The sequence below is a fragment of the Conger conger genome, chromosome 2 (assembly GCF_963514075.1).
Source record: "Conger conger chromosome 2, fConCon1.1, whole genome shotgun sequence".
Lineage (NCBI taxonomy): Eukaryota > Metazoa > Chordata > Actinopteri > Anguilliformes > Congridae > Conger > Conger conger.
Genome location: NC_083761.1, coordinates 65,699,392 through 65,723,478, shown reverse-complemented (window position 1 = coordinate 65,723,478; position 24,087 = coordinate 65,699,392). Strand labels below are relative to the sequence as shown.

The 24,087-nt window shown below is 42.4% G+C and overlaps 2 protein-coding genes across 3 annotated transcripts; one reads left to right on the top strand and one right to left on the bottom strand.

Annotated features, from left to right (window-relative positions):
• Nucleotides 1-231: 231 nt before the first annotated feature.
• rfng (RFNG O-fucosylpeptide 3-beta-N-acetylglucosaminyltransferase) lies at nt 232-8,223 on the bottom strand. The gene is made up of 9 exons (XM_061227227.1): nt 7,819-8,223; nt 5,857-6,427; nt 3,294-3,342; nt 2,801-2,903; nt 2,412-2,565; nt 2,220-2,305; nt 1,717-1,882; nt 1,415-1,500; nt 232-1,247 (listed from the first exon to the last, which is right to left on the bottom strand). The coding sequence occupies exons 2-9, from the start codon at nt 6,346-6,348 to the stop codon at nt 1,181-1,183; spliced, it is 1,203 nt and encodes a 400-aa protein (XP_061083211.1). The 5' UTR covers nt 6,349-6,427; nt 7,819-8,223; the 3' UTR covers nt 232-1,180.
• A 2,268-nt stretch (nt 8,224-10,491) lies between these two features.
• Nucleotides 10,492-21,224, top strand: LOC133117085 (COP9 signalosome complex subunit 1-like). 2 transcript variants are annotated; one of them, XM_061227205.1, is made up of 14 exons: nt 10,492-10,612; nt 12,591-12,683; nt 13,065-13,246; nt 13,716-13,880; nt 15,032-15,167; nt 15,414-15,491; nt 15,595-15,655; nt 15,857-15,942; nt 16,417-16,511; nt 17,101-17,206; nt 18,935-19,015; nt 19,577-19,714; nt 20,128-20,262; nt 20,769-21,224. In XM_061227205.1, exons 1-14 carry the CDS (start codon nt 10,580-10,582, stop codon nt 20,841-20,843), a joined length of 1,464 nt encoding a protein of 487 aa, XP_061083189.1. In that variant the 5' UTR covers nt 10,492-10,579; the 3' UTR covers nt 20,844-21,224. The 2 variants fall into 2 exon arrangements, with proteins under 2 accessions (XP_061083189.1, XP_061083199.1); XM_061227215.1 differs by lacking the exon at nt 10,492-10,612 and adding an exon at nt 11,594-11,770.
• The last annotated feature ends 2,863 nt before the right edge of the window (nt 21,225-24,087 follow it).

Genomic DNA, 24,087 nt, shown 5'->3' with positions numbered 1-24,087 from the left:
TGTCACTGAACTGTAACTGAAATTACACTTATAAAGAGTACAAAATATCTGATATATTTATTGGTCATTGTTTCAGTCTGCTTCAGAGTGCTTCAGAACGTAGACATGTTCTGCACTCCAAAATCCAAAAACATTTTTTGCAAGTGAATCAGCAAAATTCTAAATTAAGCTCTCTCAACACCCCTAGTTTGTCTTGTAAATTACTCCAAAAAAGACACACTACTCACTAAGTTTTGTGTGTTGGCTGCACAATTTATTTATTTTAAAAAATGTGTATAACAGCAAAAGATGACAGAACAAAATTTTAAAAATCACAACTTAGATATGACCTGTTCATCTTCAACACTGGCCTGCAGTGATGTCAGTACCTTCCGCTTAGGTAAAATACTGCAGCAATGGATCACACAGCATTTTAATAAAATCATAACTAACAGTCAATAGTAAATTTATTCTCAGAAATACAAAATCATGAATGTAATAAAATATCTGTGACCAAATATCTGCACCACTCATCTGACAGGTAACATGTTCAGTCATTATTTATCATTTAGATGGATCAAAGGTCTAAGGAAAGATTACAACCTGTTTATAGGGTTTCTGCAATATTTGTTCCTGTGTGAAAGATAAAATCGGTGAATATTACCATTAAAAGCATAAAATAAATGACAGGTGCCACAGTGCAGCATGCTGTACCAACTGGGCACAAAACATATTCAGTCTTGAATTGCTTGCATTCAGGAAAACAGAGATTGAACTCTGTTCCTCCCTTTAACACTGACTTTCCAAGAAAACCCTCTCAGGATGTTGGCCCTGGTCTTGAGCTTGTGCTAAAATAAGCCCAGTGAACCTTTGAAAGTAAAAAATAAATTAATATTGCATCTCATCCCAGCTCTGCGCTGTAAGACCTTCCTGAACTTCCAACTTACACCACTACACGACAGCCCTTGATATAAAGCTTTTGATATGTTGATATGCCAGCATCTAGTCACAGGAGTCATTCTGAGAACAACGGAATGGAGCACCATTGACAGCAGTCCGTGGACTCCCAGGCAGGATAGAGGAGGAAGCAGCTCAAAATATCCAAATCCCTGTGCTGAGCTTACTCTTCGTAAGGGAAATGGACAGTGATCCAGCTGGTGAAATTCAGGGGAGTTGGCCAGCAGTGTGCCCTGAATGGGATTCAGGGGTGTTTTTTAGTGGGGCACCAACTCGTTTCTGGGTAAAGTAGGCAATGGACCGTTTTAAACCTGAAGCAAAGACAACAAAATATTCAGTGAGTATCCACAACATGAGAAGCAATAATACAAGACAAGCATGTATCCAAGTAATTTTGAATTTACAAAAACCCAACCATCTGAGCTTTGAGAAGGCTTCTCTTTCAGGTCAGAACTGTAGATCGGCACCATGGGCCTACCTTGAAGGGTCCTCCGCCAAGGAGAACGCTCCACCAACGTTGACCACATTCCTCCGATTCTCATAGCCACCATAGCTGAGGGTCACCTGCGGAGCACAAGCAAGCATCACTCATCACTTCTTCCCTCCTGAGTTCTACCAACACTTACCAGGGTTTTCTGAACAATGATAATGATAAATGATGCCGTAACTCCATCCTTCAACACACCACAATTTCAGACTTGACATTTTCAAATGGGCACACGGTTATTTAAATATGTGCCCTTTAGGACTGAGAGCCTGTTATCTGTCAGTGTGTCTGACCTGTCGGAGCACCGTCTCACTGGGCAGCCTCTGCAGGTTCTCCAGGTGGGAGTGGAACAGCCGGGTGTGTGTCATCTGGACCTCCAGTAGGCCCTCGATGATGTAGCCAATGGTGCAGTCATCAGGTAGACGGATCTTCTCTGCTGTGCTTATGAAGTTCCCCAAGCTGAAGCAGAGGCAATAGGGCAGCTCAGTTAAGGGTACCATCTTACCGGACACAAAAAAAAAAAAAGGGGCTAAGCATACATTGCTGGTTTCAAATAAAATATTTTTAGAGTGGTAGAAGTAGAGTGGTTAAGGAACAGAGCTTGTACCCAGAGGCTTTTACATTTAAAACATTTTTTTATCATATGACTATTCAGCTGTATGATGATTTTTAAAAGAAATAAGCAGACTGATTCAGCAAGAAAAGGCTAAGGATAAAAAGTGAAGTGGCAACTCAATGAAAATGTATTTGCTTAGTCATTGAGGCCCGTTCCAGCAAGAGTGATTCCATGGCTCACCTAGCCCATGGGCTCATCTTCAGTGCCAGACCACGGCTGATACAGAACCCGGCTCCTCCTGTGGCAAACCAGAACTTCACTGATGTCTTTGAGAGTGATCAAGGACAGAAGAAGGAGGTTGTTATCATCATGGATCCATCTCGCTACAGGTATGAAATGTATATATTGGGGGGGGGGGGGGGGAGAACTCACTGAACCGTCACTCTTGACCCGCTCGGCTGCCTCGATGGGATGGTCCAGACTGGGGCGGCCCAGGTACACATCCTGCGTGTGTGAGTAAGACGACAGCAGCAGCCGCAGGCTGGGCAGGATCACATAGTTGTCGTCGTCCATGTGACAAAACCACCTACACAGACACAAGACACAAAGACCACTGAGCCACCTCCTCCGTTTGTTATAAATTGCCATTAGGTCTGCCTAAACCATCATAAGAGGAAACATGTAGGTTACAACACAAGTTGGGTCATTAAAAGGTAGAAAAAGCATATATAGGGTTTCCTCAGTAGTTTCTGCCATGACCCCCCTGGTATCACAATCTGCAAGCCCCCCAGTAGGGTTTCTCTGAGACAGAGCCACTCAACTTTTTCTGTGACTCAATGAACTTGTCGTACTCCACAGACATCTTGCAGCACAGAGCCTGGCGTGTGTGTTGTGCCGAACAGTTGGTGTTGATAACATGGTCTCCTGGGAGAGAGAGAGAGTCGAGAGAGAGTGGGCGAGTGAGTTACTGAGCACAGCAAAGTTTTTTTTCTACATCTTAAGAATAATCAGGGGAGTGTTTGTGCCATGCTAAGATCTGCATTTTGGTGCTGACTGCCAAGGTTAAGATTAATTGCAGAATGAATACAAGAAAACATTCAACTTCATGAATTTTAGTTGCGTTTAGTTATTTTATTAATTCAATTTCCGTTTCTGGAAGAATGGAATTGACCTGATTTCTGCCAACCCAATGACACTATAATGTGTATATTATCCATTTTGCTTTTGGGCTAATATTAGCAATAACAGTACATTTTAACATGATCAACTTCTGTCCATTTGCCATCCCATTTATCAGGAACACTATTGTTTTACCAGCTTTATTCCTTAGTTCCTTATCTTCTCCATCAGTGAAGATAAACGTCTGAAAAATACAAAAACAATGGGTTGTTAAGTATTTGACTCCATTGACAAATAATGTAAATCACAATGCGTCCTCCATTTACGTCAGGGTGAAGATGCCAGTAAGCCAAACCTGTTCTAAGATAATCGGTTGAGAGGGCTGCTCCCTAGGTGCCAAGTACTGCCAACCATGTGAGCTGAAACTGCCATTTCTGAAGGAGGTGTAGGTGAGTGACAACTATGCCTGGGCCATGCTAAATTTGGAATGCAAACCGTGCTGCCGCCCCTGTTGTCCAGCAATACTGGACTTTCCACTGCCTCATGCCCTGCCCAGCCCCCCCAGCCCCCCCCCGTTCTGGGGAGAAAATGGAATCCATCATGGGTGGGGGAGAGAGCGAAGCCACAAGCAGCTGGCGGAGAGCTCTCCTCCCTGATCAAACAGCTGAGACGCCAGTTGGGGCATTTATCGTCTATGCAGCGCATTCACTGGTGAATAAATCCAGGTTCCTGACAGCTCTTAAAAGATTGCAATGCTCTTACATCAGCCAGTGTTACATCCACGCTTTGATTTCCTGCCCCTTTTGAGGCCTTATGACAAAGGTCTCACTTGTTATGGTTCCATTTGTAATGAATTAAAAGGGGGAAAAAGTGTGAATAAAGTATCTTTCAGTATCTACAGATGCCACTTTAGCCATTGCTTTTCACTGTTGTGGAAAGTTAAACCACAGGAACCACTTTACTGATGAAAGACCAAGAACTGTTCGCATTTTTTCAGACCCAAGCCGTATTATTATTATTTTTTTCCTCAACAGCACAGGTTTTATAATTAAAAGTCCTCCTATGACATTTGAGGACACTGAGTGGTTGTATAATAACAACACACACAACCTTTGACCCCAATCAAACACCTAGTTGAGACCAAGAGCTGTGAAAGCTATTGCTCTTGAAGAATTGAATCGACTTTCTGCCTCAAACAAAATCCTAACAAGCAGTGTGTCGTTATCTCAATATGAAGAGCAAAGATGCTCCTCATTAGCCTTCCATTATGAAATGTTGGATAGCTTTCTTTTGTGCAGAGACCTTGACATTATGAGGCATTTCAGGACCAAATGTTTTCGTTTTTGTTGAAGTTGGGGAACAGAGGGCCATTGTATAAAGAGGCCTGCTGTAAATCTGTGTTTTACAAGTTGGAGATGTGCCATGGGCTATTAGCAGCTCCAAAATTCAGCTCATGGTCCTACACTTTCTCTTATTAAAATTCTGCCTTATTAAGTGAAAAGAACAGAAGCCAGGCAAAGGGTCTCAGATGCCCAGAGGTCCCTTCGAGCCCCATGAACCCACGAGGCAGCTCTGCATAAAGAGGGCATGCACACAGTCCATGCGGCCATCCCCCCGCTCACTCCCCAGCCTTTAGAGCAGGCGGAGATTCCTGGGCTAAAACAAACACAGCGGCCTGCTCTCCGGGTCACACACACATGTGTGTCGGAGTCTCAAGTTGCTGAGGAACTTCCTCCCTGGGGCCCACGGTCCCCTGGCAGCCTGGGATTTTCACTCCAGGCAGTCAGAGGCCGCCACGCTCCAGGCTGCCCCCCACATCCACTGGCTCCTGCTCGCGGTTCCCTTTATAAACACGCTCTCTCATGCCACCCTCAGAGCTGACCTTCTCACACTCCACACTCGCCCCGAGTCCTCCTTCCACATACAAGTGGCTGAGAGGCCCTGCTGAGTGCTTTCATTTTTCCATTGACCAGGATTTGTTTATCACGTAGCTGTGCAGTACTGCGGCAGCACAAGCATGAACCTTGAGGATGTCCTCCTGTGTACTGAAATGTTTGTGCTAATCTTACACCTTATTTTCAAGATGTTGACAAAAAAACAAAAACTTTCATTATTAATGGAAACGATGGCTAACTGCATACCGCTTTTCTTATTGTATGTCAACTTTCATTAGCAGAGTAAAGCAGGTGTGCCATCAATTTATTCTTATCGACAGGTTATGTGCCTTCAACTTATTCCTGCATCGCTCATTCAAAGAGATGATAGTTTGCCTAATGGAGGGGAGTTTATCTCCTGCCTGCATACTCAAATTGTGTGATTACTTTGGCGGATGGAAGTCTACATTCAAATGTATCCTGGGTTTGATGAAATCCATGATTGGTATGAGTTATAAATCACAATAATTTTTTTGGGCCGAAAACCACAGAAAACAGCGTTTTAGCTATAGACACAGAGTCAACTGCCTTGTGCACATCTGCCAGATTCCATAGCCAAACTGAATCAGTCAACCATCACAATAGCTACAGATCATGACTGGGATAATTTCCACAGCATTTGGTGACTTTCCAGAGGAAGCATTTAAAATTGTGAATGCATGTAGCAGAATACAGCCCTATAATTGATACAAGAGATAGTTAGCTCCAAATGATTTGGTTATGTCAGAAAATGGGTCTGATCATACGGAGTTGTCAGGAGTCAACTGTGATATTGATGAGAAAATATTCATGAATGTGAAATACGTTGTGTCTGGTTTCCCTACCTGCTCCTTCGCTCTAGAAACCCAGGTCTGGAAGAGCAGGTCCAGTCGAGATTTGTGGTATTTTCTTGTTGTTTTCACTGCAATAAAAATGTCTCTCAGGCCCAGCTGATCTCTCGGGTGAAGTCCAGTCAGGCCAGCAGGGTAGTGGTCCCAAATCGGGGAGGCGTTGTGTTTACCTGTGGACAGAGTGCTGCCCACAGCTCGAGCCAAGCCATTTGTGTCCGGATTCTTAGGATCTCCAGTTCTGAAACGAGAGGCAGCACTGCCATGCTGTTTTCCGGGTCGTTTCAGTGGGACGGCCACTGTATAGCTAGAGCGTCGGCTGGCTGTCCCCGTTCTGCTGCCTGTGGTCCTTGTGTGGGGCAGAGGCTGGGGCAGGTCGCTGTGGCGCTGCAGGGGCTGCAGGCCAGGGATCAGGAGCAGCAGGAAGGCACAGAAGGCCAGGGAGAGCAGGAAGCAGAGTTTGCTGATGCCGACACGGGAGACGTGCATTGTTCCTTATGAGGGACTCAGCCACCAGGGCCAGTCTGACTCTCCCCTGTGCTGCTCATTCCTTACATCACATGGAAGCCTATACACAAGCAGAATAAGCTTAGGACAGTGCACCTCACAAAGGGGCTTGTCTTCATACACAAGTAGCTACTATTCTTTCAAATAATCTCTTATTCATCTTATAATGACTGATCCAACAGCTATCCTAGGTTTAGCCTATTAAATGTGTAGCAATGCAGCTCAAAGCAGTTTCTTAATTATTATTCATTTTACTTATGGCCACAGTCTTGTCGTTTTTACAGTACATCTTTCTCTACTATGTAGTGGCGCAAACTGCAGTGCCACTGTATTGGCTGGGAGAGTGGGGTTTTAATTGAGTAAAATATGAATGTGGTAGAATTTTACACCGATATTGTATATCTCTTTTAAACAGGGAGCTTGTCAATGACTTGAATGCGCAAACTGTTTTCTATTTTAGGTTTAGGCCTGATATCGAAACCAGCGACAGATGGTATTCGTAGAAAGTCAATGCTAAAACCACATGGTTTTCTTGACAGCTCTCAATGAGCAGCAAAATTGGCTTTAACGTCGTTATAATATGTCCCTTTTAAGCAACACAGTGGCATTTAAGGACATAACCAGATTTTTGGCATACTCGTGTCATCATTGGATTATGGTATGCATTGGAGGTAGGGCACGGCTCCTCTGAAGACGTCACATAGCCAATGTTTTTTTTAACATTTTTTTTTTTTTTTTTTTTTTTTTACATATTTGGCGTAGCCTACCTAGTGTATGTTTCCTGATAATTCTATTATACTCCGTGCGTTTCTTCTAATGCAGATAAATGCGATCTCTGCTTGCATCGCTGTTTATGTACTTGTCACCGCCATGACAAAATAAGATCGCATCGAATCATTTTGCCCTTTGAATCAAATCGAGAAACATTCAGGCTTTGGTTTTGTAAGTGGAAAGTTTTTAGAGCGGGGCACGGGAAATGCAAACTCTTGTAGCGAAGGGATCCGGCAGTTACAATGTGAAACAGCTGGCGCAATTTACAAACAAAACGCTTTAAACAGCCTTTTTTGTATGCTTTTTACAGCGTTTTATCATTAATTTACATTGAGCAGTTTTTCTTTTAACACAATAGTTTAATAAATGTATTAGCTACTGTGTCAAATAAACATAACTAGCTTGAAAATCGAATCAGTTTAGTTAAAAGGCTACGCATGCAAGGCATGTAACAACTCGTTAGACTATCCAACTGAAAACATGATGTCACAATCCACAATTATAACACAGCGAAACAGAGGCTACCCTCCTGAATTGTTCCCTCATGCTCCAGGTACCTCGCTATCGTTAGGTCGGACAAAGGCAGCTTGGTATTTAAACAATCTTGAATTGCTTACATTAGTTATCAACTTAATCAAAACAAAAAATCACCAACAAAAAACAAGATAAATAGCATCTTACCGAGAAACAATCGAAGGTGCATGATGCAGTTCCCAAGTAAACTGTGCTGCTACTGTGCTATTAACCTGAAAACAAATATCTACAATGCAGTGGTGGAACTCAGCAGCTGGCACAGAAGGAGAATGCAAGCACCAAAAATCGAGCTAACTGCTAGCAGACAGACATTCCATCGTCCGTCGTTTCCTTTTGTTCCGTCTTTCACTTGGGACGAAACCACATATCAAACTTTAGCCATATCAGGCAGTAAAGACGATACGCTCCGTCTTTTCAGCTTTCTGTTCACTCGTTAAAGACCCACAGAATGTAACAATGTCAAACAGTCTCGCTGTTGCTGCTGTTTTTATCTGCGACCTCCGTTATCCAAGATTATAAACAGTTGAATTTGGATTATTAACCCTGTGTTTCTTGTAGTTCGCCGAAAGCGCGTAGGATGCAACTCAGCGCCCTCTGTCTGAAGTGACGCCCAAAATGATTTAAAGTATTTTTGTTGCAGTGGTTGAAGTGATGGACTCGGGAAGCCACAGGGTAGTGTCAATGGGGTTTGAGAGGAAAAAATACAAGAACGCATGTTATAAAGCTCATTTGTTATATCTTTTGGTTTAAGGTGATATAATTACTAAAAACAAACATAATCTTGTATTATAGCAGGGTTACTGCTGGGTTTCATCCCAAGCACAAGTCATAATATTGTCATAATATCCCAACGCCTCCACTCAACAACAAAGCCTTCACCGCCGGCAAAATGGACATGATTTATTACATTATCTCAAACTGTGATCACACGTGGAGACCTGGTGACTGAAACACCAGTAGCCTAGAGTTATCATTCAGACACAACCTGTTCATGGTAAGGAGAAGAGTTACTTTTCCTTTGCATTCTGCAATGAGATAGAGGTATTTGCCAGGGCAGTAACTATCAAGCTTTCATCTAAAAGTTGGATTAATTAATTCATTATATTAATTACATAATTGCAATTAACAGATTTGCACAGATTTCACCTTTATATTTCTGCAATCCACAAGCTCAGTATTTTCCCATGGGGCCAGATGGCTGCACATCTGTTGTAGGAATGAACAGTGGGGAATTAATATTGTGCAATGAGATGGTCGAAGAACGGTGAAATGAAAACATCCCTCAATGGGCTTCATTATTGCCTGTCATGCATCACGTGGCCATAGTTACAACTGGCTATGTCACCCAAGACACAATTATATTACAATCTTGGCCTTAATAATATATGAAGCCTATATCTTATTTATGTTTTACAAAATTCTAAATGAATGGTACATTTGGATATGCTTTAGCCTTTGCAGTGATGGTCCAAAGTGAGTTAAAACTTAAAGACTGCAGATGTAGCTAAAAAGCAAGTAGATGTTCTGCTTCAAGGTGAGGTTTCTTGGGTAACCACAATGGGCCATAAACGTTCACTCCCATCACAGTTATTCAACCTCCTCTTATTGGCTGTTCAATAAGCAGGTTTGATGAAACCATATTATTCTAATATTTTATGGTTGGACAGTACTGTGCTTGTGAAACCTTGACACGTTGTGTGTTCAGATACCATACCACTGTTGTAATGTGTGCTTATTTGCGTTACTGTCATCTTCCTGTCAGCTTTGACCAGTCTGGCCCTTCTCCTCTGACTTTCTTCATTAACAACGCATTTTGCCTACAGAGCTGCTACTCACTGAATATTTTTAGTTTTTCGCACCACTCTGAGTAAACTCTAGAAACTGTTGTGCTTGAAAAACACAGGAGATCAGCAGTTTCTGAGATACTCAAACCACCTTGTCAAACCACTCCACTAATCATTCCACAGTCAAAGTCATTTAGATCACATTTTACCCCCATTCCGATGGTTGATGTGAACATTAACTGAAGCTCCTGCCTCCCATCTGCGTGATTTTATGCATTGCACTGATGCCACAAGATTGGTTGATTAGATAATCGCATGAATAAGTCGGTATAAAGTGTTCAGTGAGTGTATATTTCATTACAGTACTGAAAAGATCAATTTTGAAAACAGAACTTCAGCAACACAATAATACACTAACATCCTGGTAACCTAATAGAGAAATGAATTGAGGATGCCTGGGCAGACTTATGTTCATTATGGAGGAAAATAATTGAAAATCACTTTATTATGTAGGCCCAATTTATTATACTTATTTTTTGGACTTCCTGGTCTTCTGCTGCTGTAACCCATCCATTCCAATGATCGACATGTTGTGTGTTCAGAGATCAGTGTTTGTCAAAGATCTGAGTGTTTGTCAAAGATATGATGTGATATATATGAAATAATCAGGTCAGTACAATGTTTAATGTCTTATCTTTAATAAAGTTGTCACCACATCCCAGCACAATGTGCACATCCATAGCCTACAACATACACTTATATTCTTTATTATAAAGCTTCAGGGTAAGGATTATGACTTTTGTAGCGTTTTAAATGACATGCTAAAATACATAAACACAGTATGCTATCATGTGTAAATTACACATCATTTTTTTTTACAATCACATACAGACATAATAAGCCATGGGGAGAGTAGCAAAATCGCAAAGGCATATCACAGAGAAAAAAAGACAAAAGTCACAAAACAGCAGCTCCATCCCACTTAATCTCGAATTCTTATACTTTTCGCAGAACTGTATGCGTATACTGCATACTCATTCAATACGTCATAACGCGACCGGGACGTGCCTCTCTTGCCCCGGATGTGTTTGTGAGATTCGTGTTTCTGCAGAGACAGAAAGGAGATGCCTCTGCCAGTGCAGGTCTTTAACTTTCAGGTAAATGAATGTTTTAGAATACATATTTACAATACACGTATTCTCGGAAGAATGCGCGAAAAAGACGTATGATTCGTCATCCCCTATAACAGTTTATTTACATTGGGTATTTTTTTTGATTGAAATCACAAGGGCCTCCGACTCATGACAAATTAGGAAGAGAAGGTCTTGACAACTTTTTAGCTAAGTTCAGCTAAAGCGGGGTAGCTTCTTTGATTGAAATTTCGGAATTGTGTTTATAACCATGCGAAAGTGGTGTGCAGTGTTGCTACCTCAGCGCTTGGATGGCATGGTGCGATCATAAACAGGGAAAGCATAACTTACAAGACTTCTATTGATAGCTACTTGATAGTCTCGCCAAACTTAGGATTTGATTTGTTAGCCAAGTTAACTATTGTTTGCATGCCAAATGTAATGTATGACAGCTAACCTAAGGTGTGCTAGCTTCTTTGTAGAAAAATGTGTGCCTTGCTTTAAAACGAACTACCAGCCTACCTAGACGAGCTTAGCCACGGATAATCAGAATTCCGATGTGTCATTAGCTAGCTACCTAGTGCTCGCTTGATGGCTACCAATCCCAGACCGATGTGACAATATAGCTAGTAGGCTTGCTATAATCTTTGGATCGAGTAATATTCGGTGTTGCTAATATAGTAACATGATGTATACAAGTTAATGTCGCGCTACATAGCCAACTGGGTTATTATGTTAGCTTTATAGCTAACTTTATTACAAGTTACTAGCTTGCTAGCTAGCCAACCCACCTAACGTTAGGCCAGTGAATTGGCTAACGTTAGTAATTACTTACCATAATTTTGGTAAGATATTGACATTTTCGAACGTTTCGTTTGTGGCTAATTTGCATGTAAATTTGGCGGGGTATTAGCGGCTCCTCACAACTAACATGGAATGGGGGGCTCATGCAGTAGCCATACAGCTAGTTAGCTAGCTTGCTAACACTAACAGTTCAGTTTTGGGTCATCTGCCGCCTGGCTTTGAGCCGTTAACGATGTAACGACGCTTTGGTTACCAACGTTTAGTTAGCTTTCATCGAGTAATTCTAGCTAACTGAATAAGTATCAGTTACTACAAGCGATCTTGCTGTAAGCGCCTACTTGTTCGTCGAGTCTCGGCAAAACATTGATGCTAGGAGCGACGGTAATGTTCTTGATTTTAATTTTGTCTGCAGTTTTGCTAGCTAGTATTTAACTTACTTGTCAATGTATGCATTCGGCGGGTCCCCTTTCTTGTTCTAATCTGTCTTTGTAAATGTGAGCAATATTTTCACATTGTTGGAATTCCATCAATATAGTAGCTACCGACAAACACCTGTGTTAATACAGTTGTACATTTATTATCCAGTTGTGATATACATGTAAACCAGTTTGCTGTTAAGATGTCTCCATATTATTTGGATCTCAAATCTGAATTTACTCGTCCCTCGATAGTTTTTCATGCTCTTCATATTCATTTTCTTTGGGCTGTATCGGCGTGCACAGATAGCAGCAGTGTGGGTTGCTGTGACTGTTGACTTGAGCATACAGGAGAGGAGTTCTGTGCCAGCCTGCAGGGGCTTGGATATGCAAAGCAGGTTCCTAACGCAGTCAAAGATTCCCGCAAGCTGCTCAGTCTCAGCATTTTACTACGCACTTCACAGAATTTGTTCCCACCTGCGCCTACCCCTCTGTTTTTGTCCTCTGCCCAGGTGCAGCAGAGGTTATTAAAATAAATATGAAGTGTGAGTCGGCACTTCTCTGTTTCTGGAAATTGTGAAAACAGGACTCTCAAAATAATGGCAGAACACAACATTTTGCAACCTTTTTTTAAAGTCTAGAATCCTGAAATCTAATCGTAGGAAATTGGCTGTGCTTCATGTTTTGACTCATTCTGTTCATGGTTGTGATATTTGGATTGTTTTGCTGTGGTATTTTTTTTTTTTTTTGAAGGGGTATCTTACCTTAGGGTTTCTTCCTCTTAGGGGGCTGGGGAGCCCATGCAGATAGATGCTGATCCCCAAGAAGACCAACAGAATGCGTCTGACACCAATTATGTTGTGGAAAATCCAACGCTGGTATGACTTAATGTCCAGATGACCTTTTTGATGATGTGGAATATGTGAAAATGAACGGTACTTATCAGGGATCATCAACTCTGCCCCTCAATTTGAAATCAAGCCCTTGGTTTTCTTTTCTGCCCGGTAATTAGTGCTACTGATTTGTCTTCACACCTCACTTCCAGGTAAAGAGAGGGTGGAAACCAACAGTTCTCTCTGCCCTAGAGGGCTGCAAGGTGTTGATCCCTGCTAGGCTATATGTGCTATGGACTGCAGAGTGTATCTCGTTGAAAAGCAACTTGAGTGCATGCTCAGACGTGGCTGAGGACTGGCAGAACAGGTGTGACAGCCAGGCAGCCTGGGCAGCCAGTTGCGGTACAGATTGTTTCTCTGCTGCAGGATCTGGAGCAGTATGCCTCCAGCTACAGCGGCCTGATGAGGATCGAGAGGCTACAGTTCATCGCAGACCACTGTCCCCAGCTCCGCATCGAAGCCCTCAAGATGGCTCTGTCCTTCGTCCAAAGAACCTTCAATGTTGATGTCTATGAGGAAATCCACCGGAAGCTAACTGAAGCCACTAGGTAAGGCCATTTTGATAGAATTGCCACATCAGCCTGTAATATCACTATCTATCTGTTTGGTACAGCTTGCAATGGCAGTGTGGAATGGTGATCAGTCAACTATTTGAAATCCTGGTTAAACCACAGTTTTTTTACTCTGTTTTTTTTTTGGTAATTATTTTGGTAATTTCCTCTTTTTTTTTTTAAAGATGCAGCTAAAAAAGAACATACCCAATCAGGGAAAAATATATCCGGCCTTATGCTAAGTAATGAGATTTAAAATATAGTGTGTTTAAAAAAAGGTCAGATTTATAGAGTATTGGTTTTTAGTGAAATAGGTAGGTGGTCAGTTGCATTCATTATATGCAGCCCTATTTGTATGTGGTTTGAGTTAATTAGATTTCATGGGGAGCTGAAGATGGGAGATGATTTTGACTCCGTTAACCATGGCATTGGCTGTGCAGTGATGAGGGCTTCATTTAACTGACAGGGAGGTCCAGGGTGCTGCAGACGCAGCTCCAGAGAGCGGGGTGGAGCCCCCTCCCCTCGACACAGCCTGGGCGGAGTCCACCAGGAAAAAGGCTCTGCTCAAACTTGAGAAGTTGGACACTGACCTGAAAAACTACAAGGGAAACTCCATCAAGGAGAGTATAAGGTGAGTGTCGACCTGTGTACCCCCTTCATAAGCCAGTAGTCTCAAAGTGGCATGAGACAAAAAAACAGCAAAGAATTTTTCTGCCTTTCAGCAGGCATGAAGATTCTTCCTGTACAACTTAAGAATCCACCCCTTCCTCACCTTCTAATCACACCATCTGCACTACTGAAACTCCCCTGCCTCTGCCACCAGAGCTCTGCAGCTCATCCAAATGCTTTTAACTAAAGCTACTTAGTTGATTAGACTAAGCAAATAATATCCCCCCTTGTGCAAGGGGGACTTGCTCAAGGACCCAACGGCTGTTGGGATTATTATTATGGTTATGCTTGAACCACCAACCTTCCGGGCCCCAGTCATGAACCTCCAAAAAATTGGTGCTAGCCTATTACACGGTTGTATATTCAAGTGTTCATCAAACTATACACACCAGACTTATCTGTTCTGCTACCTTTTGGTCACATTTCCTGTTCTGGCCCCCCAGCCATGGAATGACCTTCTATTGTGATCAGAACAGCAGGAATCCTGCCCATTTTCCACCCACATCTTCAGACAGCACCATGGTTCACCTGGTGCTCACTAGCAATCTTTCTCTCTTTTTGATTTTCCTTTCATAATATTTTTATAGGCCAAGCTGTGTAAAGATATGTCAGCTGCACAGTGGAATTAACTATTAAAATTTCCGATGCTTAATTTGTTCATTTAACCAAACACGGTTTGCTGGTAAAAGAGCCTTATTGGTGATACCGCGCTTGTGTGTTCATGAGGCTGTCTCATTTTGTAAGTCGCAGTGGGTAAGAGAGTCTGCTAAGTGATTGTAATTGCAATGTAACGTGATCTCTGAAGAGTCTCTCAGGGCAGCGGAAGTCGGTCCGGGTGGTTTAGACGTGCTTGCACTCAGACAGTGTGCTGCATGGGGAGGTACCGGCGCAGACCCTACTGCTGTGAAGCTGATTAGACATGCAAATGAATGCATCTGTCCACCGTCCCTTAAGAACAGCTGCGTTCCGGGGCTTTCCATTAGTGGTTGCCAGTGATCATGTGTATTGTTGCCTTGATGCAGCGATAGGTTGCATTAGTTATTGTTGGCACAGTACTTCCAGTACCCTTTTGTGGCTTCACCCTTACTGTGAAGATCTTTTTTTCCTCTACAGGAGGGGTCATGACGACCTTGGAGATCATTATTTAGATTGTGGTGACCTCAGCAATGCTCTCAAGTGTTACTCCCGTGCCAGAGACTACTGCACTAGCGCCAAGAACGTCATCAATATGTGTCTTAATGTAATCAAGGTATGCGCAGTTCGGCTGCATGTGTTTAACACATTGTAACGTAATACGGGTGTGCACAGTGTTATGCTTTGCCATCAGCATGGGACTTAAGGTAAGGAACATATGCAGTAGCACAGCTACGTGCCCAGCTCAGACATACCAATCCATTTGCTGATTCGTTTTTAAATTAACACTCTGCTCTTGATCAGACCATATTACAATTACAACACTAGAGGGCAGACTAATGTTATTTTGTTCTTTGTGAAGGTTAGCGTTTACCTCCAGAACTGGTCTCATGTACTCAGTTATGTCAGCAAAGCAGAATCAACTCCAGAGATTGCAGAGGTATGTTGTGTTTTTTTTAAATTAATGTTTTTGAATGATTATTCCTTTTAACATTCCATAAAGACTTGGGTTGTATGATATTGAAATATATATTTTCTTTTAGCAACGAGGAGAGAGAGATAGTCAAAACCAAGGAGTCCTCACCAAATTAAAATGTGCTGCAGGTAATTATGAATCCCCATGTTTTAGCTGTGCCTAGAAAGAGGCAGAATCTCCAAAGTTAGAGGTCAGTTTTAGGGTGCTCTAGTCCTGAGGCTAAACTAAGATCAGATGCTGTAGCAGTAGTTTACTGAGCTGATGGGTGCAGACGCACATTTGGTGAAAGTTTCTATGACGCCCTGACTGTTTTTCCCCTCCCGTGCCAGGTTTGGCAGAGCTAGCCTCTCGAAAGTACAAGCAGGCCGCAAAGTGCTTCCTGTTGGCCTCATTCGACCACTGCGACTTCCCTGAGGTGAGGAGGCCAATACAGGTCTACTGTCAAACTTTATCTTTCATCGTGTCTGTTTCAGGCTCCTATGCTTGATTTGTGTCGAAGGCCACAATTTAGTAAGTTATGGCTGAGTAGAGAGGCTAGAAAATGTCTTTCTTCTGTAAGTGCACCAAACTGCTCTGTGGCCTAAATCCGAATGGTCATTAGCGGCTCGCTGCATGCAACAACAGCGTTGTAGTCCTAGTTGCGGTTGGAGGTGATACGACTAGGAGACGACGTGGCTTGGAGAAGGCGTGTCGCTCTCCGGATCGTTAGATCCATTCGTGCCGCCGGGGGACGTGGTTATATGCACATGTCGTATGCGGTGTATCCAAGATAACATGGGTAATTAGTATAGATAGGGTACAGTTGGCGACCAAATTAGGAGAGAAATGGAAAATTCTGAAATAAAAATAAATAAAAGAATGTTGATTAACGATTGTGCCTGCTGTCCAGCTTCTCTCCCCTAGTAACGTAGCGGTGTATGGAGGAATGTGTGCGCTGGCCACCTTCGACCGGCAGGAGCTGCAGCGGAATGTCATTTCCAGCAGGTGCGTGATGTCACGGTATTACCGGGCATACAAATTCAAGTGAATAGGTTGCATAAGGCAACTTTTTTTCATGTCAAAAGTACTGCAGAGTACATGCTGAGAAAAAAACATTTCACATGCTCATTGAAGACATTGAATGCGTAAAAAGCAACTGCTCAGTGCTCCAAAGAAATACATAATAAAAACACTTCAGGTCTGACGTTATATGCTTTCTTTTTATTTTGCCGTCTCCTCAGAGTTTTGCTCAAGCATTTAGCCCTTTCCGGTCCAATTCTGTTGACATGACATGAAGCCAGTGATTTATTTCGGTTCATAAGCCCAAGCCAAACCTAGCCCCGTCCAATTAAAGTTAATGTTGATAATTATAAGCATTACTCATGCACAAAAGGTCCTTTTTCTGTAATTTCAGTCTGAACTGAGGGGTCAGGGCTGGACATGTGGGCTTACATAAATGTAAGGCCATTTACTGCTATTTGTTTCTAGCTTTAGAGCACTGTGGGTTATATTTTCCCCCTGCTAAACTCTTTGTCTTTCATGTAAAAACATAAACTGGAACATGTCCTTTATTGAACTTCTTCCTCTTCCGCAGCTCCTTTAAATTGTTTTTAGAATTGGAGCCGCAGGTCCGGGACATTATCTTCAAGTTTTACGAGTCAAAGTATGCTTCCTGCCTGAAGATGCTGGACGAGATGAAGGTCGGCGCACTCGCAGTCTCCCGCCTTTTTAACCGCCTAATACGCACCTGCACTCTCTACACGAAAGGAAGTCTTTTAGCATAGCTGCGTCAGTGTTCCATTCAAGAGGATTATCGCTCCTTTCATCCTCTCCCCAAAGAGCCAAGATTTCTGCTGTTGATTGTGTAGGCTGTAAGGTCACAGGAAGGAGATTGATGCATTCTGCCTTATAGTACATGGTGAGCTGTGCTGCTTTGCACAGGCTTTGTGTATATATTTGTGGGGGCGGCCTGTAGTGTAGTGGTTAAGGTAAATGACTGGGGCACACAAGGTCGGTGGTTCGATCCCCGGTGTCGCCACAATAAGAGCCGCACAGCCGTTGGGCCCTTGAGCAAGGCCCTTAACCCTGATTGTCTCCTGCTTAGTCTAATCAACTGTATGTCGCTCTGGATAAGAGCGTCTGCCGAATGCCAATAATGTAATGTAATGTAATATCCATGGCACGGCTTATTGGCAGCACTTCATAATAAATACATAATCGGTGTGAGGATTTCTTTTAACATGGTAGGCCAGACAGTTGTTTATCAGTTTTAGCCTGTCCGTGAGCTTATGATTGTTGGGTATTTGCTTTCGTATTTACAATAAAAGATACAAGTTGCAGGGCAAACCACTTATAGGCATATCAGATGGCTTGGATGTAATGATGATCCGTATGAAATGTTCCTGTTCCAGCGCTCCGTGCTCTGTGTGCATTCTCTTTCTGGAATGATCTCTGATTCAGCCAAAACATTAAATATTGATTGAATGCATAATCTTGACGCAGGTGGTTATTTGCTTTTCATATTCGGCAATATAAAAGGCACTTTACTTTGATATCTGAGTAATTTTGCTATGATCGCTGTCAAATTCATTTGGCAGCAGTGCCATTTTTGACTATTAAGTTTGGAGTCAAAGTATCAGCACTTCATGCTACATTTATGCTTCAGCTCAATGGATTTTGCTTGCCGGTTCAGATTAAGCAAATTCTAATTCCTAAAAAACACCCTAGGAAGCTTGTTTTACTCTACAATATATAACCACTATTTAGATTGTTCACTATAATTTGGTTCATAAAATCTTACTGTTATCCTTGAATCAATTTTCTATGTATGGATTTGCTCATTCTATTAATTCAGTTGTTCCCTGCTTCTAATAACATTCTGCTTATAACAATACGATCATCCAGGATGTTTGCACTGCACTCTAGTTTCACAAGCTTTACAGTATATACACACTGTGAGCACTTTATTAGGTTTTTTTTTTTAACTTATTTTTTAGGCAGCAGTAGCAGAAGACTTAAGAAGTCTATTCACTTGGGTTTGATGTGTTGTGTGTTCAGAGATGCATTACTGTCGTTGTCTTGTCAGTTTAGACCAGTCTGGCCATTCTCCTCTGACCTATCTCATTAACAATGCATTTCTGCCAGAAGAACTGCTGCTCACTGGATGTTTTTTGCACCATTCTCTGCAAACTGAAGAGATTGTTGTGTGTGAAAATCCCAGGAGATCAGCAGTTTCTTAGATACTCAAACCACCCTGTCTGGCACCAACAATCATTCCACGGTCAAAGTCACTTGGATCACATTTCTTCTGAAAAACAGCTGGACCTCTTGACCACATTTACCTAATAAAGTGTACGTTTTGCAATAGAATCCTTTTGGTGGCTAATATGGTTTTGCTAATTAATTATTGGGCTTTCTTTATGTTTCAGGATAACCTTCTCCTAGACATGTACCTGGCACCACATGTAAGGACATTGTACACACAAATCAGGAACAGGGCTCTCATACAGGTGAGCTACTTTGGAAGCTCTTGTGCTTTTCTCATGTTATGTTGTGCAGAATTACGCTTGCAGGGCATCAGTGTTCGCTTGCAGTTCCCTGAGGTCTGGTGTTCACCTGTGCCACCTAGCTGGCCAGTCAGGAGTGGATATTGAATTTAAGTCTTAAATCTTCAGCCATGGGAAAGGCTGGCTTTTAAGCACTGCTGACTCTTAACTGATGGGAAGCTCTCCAAGGAAGGATTCATCTATACGGCCCATCGCAAATCAATTTTGTGAGATATGTGTGCGAATTGTATCGACTCGGAAGCATTTTGGCTAATTCAGCAAATTGTTGTGGAAGCCAGTCCCTCACAGGTCACTTGAGTTCTAGCCCATCGTGGCTACGAGGATGTCTGGAACTGCTCCTCTGGGTAATAGAGCGATGTGTTTACAGCGTCACCGCTGTAATGTAATGGACCTAATTACGTGAAATGGCCATGGCCTTTCTATTTGTAACGTGGGGAGCGTCATTCCCCTTTGAGCGGTGGCCGCGTTGTTTTGACGGAGCGGGTTTAACCCTTGGTTTGGCAGTACTTCAGCCCCTATGTGTCAGCGGACATGAACAGGATGGCGCTGGCGTTTAACACCACGGTGGGGGCTCTGGAGGACGAGCTGACGCAGCTGATCCTGGAGGGGCTGATCAACGGCCGCATCGACTCTCACAGCAAGGCAGGTGTCCCTCGCTGTCCGCCCGCCCGCCCGGTCTCTCTCCCCTCTGCTTATAATGTTCCTCATCCCCGGGCAAAGCTATCTGTGCTTCTGTCAGGTTTAACATTACACTATGCTTTTTACCCCTGTATGCCCTCATAGAACTGCTTGGGTCTGAAATATAAGGCATAATATTAGTCCAGCCCATAAAACACATTATGCAGTCTTTTTTGTTTTGTTTATATCCCAGTTATGCCCGTCCTGTGACCCGAATATTTCTTTCAGCATACGTTTTATGAAATTATTAAATACATTTTCCTAGTATTACGCATTGAACCACAGGGCCGGGCTCGTCAGCAATAGCTTTCCCCCCCGAATTGAGTTGGCACAGTGACTGTTTGGGGTATGGTGCGATCTTTGCATTTGTCTCCCAGATTCTGTATGCCAGGGATGTGGATCAGAGGAGCACGACGTTTGAAAAGTCTCTACAGATGGGCAAGGAGTTCCAGAGACGAGCCAAAGCCATGATCCTAAGAGCTGCTGTGCTGCGTAACCAGATACACGTGAAGGTAACCGGGTCACCAGGGTAGAGGCTCCTCCCTCACTCCTGCTCTACCTGCACCTTTAGCCTACACCCTTCCATCTTCTCCACCTTTATCCATTATTGAGCCATGATGTCCCATACACTCAGACTATATTTCTCAGGGATATATTGGAATTTGGTTTAGAAAAGGCTGTCCTGTTGGCTTTAAGCACAAACACGTGAATGTGAAATGAATTGGCCGATGCAGTCCAGTGTGTTTGCCCTCTTGGTTTTCTTGCAGATTATGACCGCTCGTTTATTATGACCAGGTTTCTCTCAGGACCTTGGGTTTGTAAATGTTTCTGCGGATGTTCTGAACGGACGCTCCACATCTTGAATAACTGTAATTATGTTTCCTCTATCTAGTGACCTTGAGGGCTTGTATTTGGAGCAGGTTGTCATGGTTTACCGTGCCTTATGTGGGCTGGCTGCCTGTTGTGCGTATTACTCTAAAAGGAGGCCATCAATTTACAGCTCCACTTTCCCTTCCAGTCCCCTCCAAGAGAAGGCGGCCAAGGGGAACTCTCAACTGCCAACAGCCAAACGCGAATGAACACCAACATGTGAAGACTATCATCCAGAAGCCTCTTGCAGGAAGATCGATGGGGGCCCAAGGATCTCCCTTCCCCCACTCCTCGCGGCTCTCTTAAACATCACTTCGACTTCCCCGTTGATGGACAGAACTTCACAAAAGTAAAGACTTTATTTAAGTGGGAGATGGAGACGCCTGTTATCTAGATTAAGGACAAAAACAGCCTGTTGCTCAAATGAAAGCAAACCTTAAAAAAGAGAAATACAGCGCTTAAGCTGCACTGTCCTGTTTTCCTTTGTAAAACATGCACTTTCCTTTCTATATTGTGACAAACCTTGAATACACATTGAAGAACCTCACAGCTGAAGTCCACCATACAAACAAATTGATTTTAAAATAAATATACATGAAAACAATGTCTAATTGTGTCAGAATCCTTTTCTATCTTTTTTTTTTTGCTTGTTTGTTTTTAATCTTGTCTTGGGGGTTGCACTGCAGAAAGACATATTGTAAGTGTACACGTCTTCCATATACATCATAAATAGACCCATGGAGACTTCCAAAATCACCCCCACCACCGTTTAAAATTTTATTTTTACTGCGGCTGTGGTCCCCTATTTAATTTTTTAGCATTCTATTTGGCATTTCTTTTATTTTATCCTATTTGCATTCAAATGACATTTAGGTGGTATGGGCTAGGCTTGTTTGGATGGCTGAAATATTGAGCTAATGCAGGTCAAATGCAGGTAACAATGTTTTGGCCTCAACCCTTAAAGCCGTATCGGATTTTCTGCCATTTAAAAGTGTTTCTCTTACAGAAATGGACTGATTTGTATAAAATGTGGTGCATCTGTGTACTTACCTCAAAACATGAAAGCTCTTCCTTCCCCGGCCTGACACTGGCCAATTACGCGCCCTGCTGTGAGGCTGCCAGCCATAGTTGGCTCTGTCATGGCTCAGGAGAACTGCATGTGACACAGATGAGGAGCATATTCAGTAGTTTAACACCTCCAGGAAGATGTCCCTGGTTGCCCTAGAGCTATACTATATTGGACTGTCAAATGCACTGATACAGTAACAAGCAAGATTCTGCTCCTTTTAAAAGTGTTTTTCAATTTTCCTATTTTCCAATTTTTCTTCACTATTTCATAAACTGAGAAAAACACCGTGAGCTATTTCTGAATTCATTCCTCAGCTGCACAGGTTGTGTATTTACTTCCCTGGTAAGAAAAATATGTAGGTGGTACTTTCCCCTGCAAAAGACCAACCTGTTCTTTTGAAATTATAAACGTAAAACGGAAGCTGACAGCCATCTCGGAAAATGTCGTTTTAAAAATAAACCTGTAATGGGACTGCTGAACTGTCAGTCTCACTGTAGCTGACCGTTTAGTTGCGCTGCTTGGACTTGACATGAACTGACATAACAATAGTCCTTTCTACAAACCTCTTAAGGTTTTCCTTAAATGGATGTTCCTGTGGACTTCGTAGCACAAATTGAGTCATACTTACAGCATTTTAATATGCAAGCCCTTTATTTGTGTTGTTCTCCTTCCAACTGAACATTTAAGATCAAGAAAATAAAGATCAAGTTAAAGCAGTGCAGTTGGAACTTCCTTAATTGTAGTCCATTGTTATTCAGCACACATCTGTGAAAGTATAGACTTTATCAGTGCATTATGCAGTATCAAAGAGATGCAAACTGTCCACCAGACATGAAAAGAGTGAAGATATTCATTTCAGACTACTCTTAAGGTTTAGCACTAATTGCCTTTCACCATCACAAGATGGGTTTTTATGGCGATCCGATCTGGCGGCATATTGATACGATGCTCCCCAACTTCAATCAACCCTCTGATTTATATCCGCTTTATAATTCAGTTCATTCACGCCCTGAACAAGTGACCTATTTAATATGACAGCAGTCCAATTACAGTGGAAGCACGGTTGGGCCCGTTCAGCCTTGGGGTCCAGAATGTTCCAGCAGTGGTCCCGAAGGTCCACTAGCAGGTGAACTCAGTGGATGATCTGGCGCATCTGGTCTTATTTCTATGTAGCTAAGCACATAAATGCATTTACATTTTGGCCAATTTAACATGCTGTGTGCCAAGTTTAAAGTCAGTTGACCAAAGGCAGTAGCCATTTGTTCTGTATTGGGTTACAGGGTGATGGAGCAGACATAGCCAGGAATATGGCCAATCAGGAGAGGACTGTCCATTAAAAACAAATAGTTCATTCTTAATAGAACTAGACTTTCAGTGGAAATGGGATAAATGGTTGAATTGCATCTACAGGACCTTACATAAATTTGAAGGACTGGCAGGAAGTGGGGAATGAGCTGATCAGGAGTCCTGTTCTCAGTCTATTTTAACAGAAGACAGGTCATCATCTGTAAAGATTGCTTGGACTTATAATTATGGAAAATATTATAGGAAGCCTATACACTGATATTTAACTCTTTTTGGTCAGGATAGTATCAGTCGATATTGTAGTGGTTGGTTTGGTTGTATGTTAGGCACTTGTATGCATAGCACTTTGTTGACGTGACATTTAAAATGTTGTGTTCGCTACAATAAAAAGTCCTTGTCTTTGCCAGCCAGCTGCTCCAATTATCTCCTGTAATGCTCTCCTTTCAAGGCACAGAGTGGTGGAAGATAAGACAAAAACAACATGGGCACAAATGGCCCCTTAATGAGAAATGGAGGATGAAAAAAGGGGGGGCGGGGGCTAAGTGTACTACCACAGTACTACAAAAATAATCCAATTTGTACACTGAAATGGGCTAGCAATCGTGTGTACATTTGTAAAGGAATGTTTAATTGTATGCATATGGATGTATATGTGTGCTAGCATTCATGTTGTCTGTATACATATGGTGACTGTTGATAGTCTTGCCTCTCCTGTGGCTGCAAAAACACGGGAGCAGGGGGTAGAGTTGCTTATCCCTTGTTATTATGTCAGGCCTTCATCTATACACTACCGGTCAAAAGTTTTAGAACACCCCCATTTTTCCAGTTTTTTATTGAAAATTATGCAGTTTAACGTCTCATTGTACTCTGAAATGAAAGCATAGAACAAATAAACAATTTATAAACCAAAATGTATTCTAAACTTTTGACTCATCAAAGTAGCCACCTTTGGCAGATATAATAGCTGAACACACTCGTGGCATTCCTTCTACAATGGGAATCAAATATTCTGCAGAAAGTTCTTCCCAACTCTGTTGCAGAAGTTCCCATAAATGTGTGGCACTTGTAGGTTGCTTTGCTTTCACTCTTCTGT

Bases quoted from the DNA above. Each gene is read 5' to 3' on its own strand.
- rfng (XM_061227227.1), bottom strand. From the start codon at position 6,348: ATGCACGTCTCCCGTGTCGGCATCAGCAAACTCTGCTTCCTGCTCTCC. The intron at 2,904-3,293 runs GTAAAACAATAG...TCTCTCTCCCAG, and splicing joins GGAACTAAGGAATAAAGCTG to GAGACCATGTTATCAACACC. The intron at 1,248-1,414 runs GTAGGCCCATGG...TCTTTGCTTCAG, and splicing joins TTGGCGGAGGACCCTTCAAG to GTTTAAAACGGTCCATTGCC.
- LOC133117085 (XM_061227205.1), top strand. From the start codon at position 10,580: ATGCCTCTGCCAGTGCAGGTCTTTAACTTTCAG. The intron at 10,613-12,590 runs GTAAATGAATGT...TCTTCCTCTTAG, and splicing joins TGCAGGTCTTTAACTTTCAG to GGGGCTGGGGAGCCCATGCA. The intron at 16,512-17,100 runs GTGCGTGATGTC...CCTCTTCCGCAG, and splicing joins CGGAATGTCATTTCCAGCAG to CTCCTTTAAATTGTTTTTAG.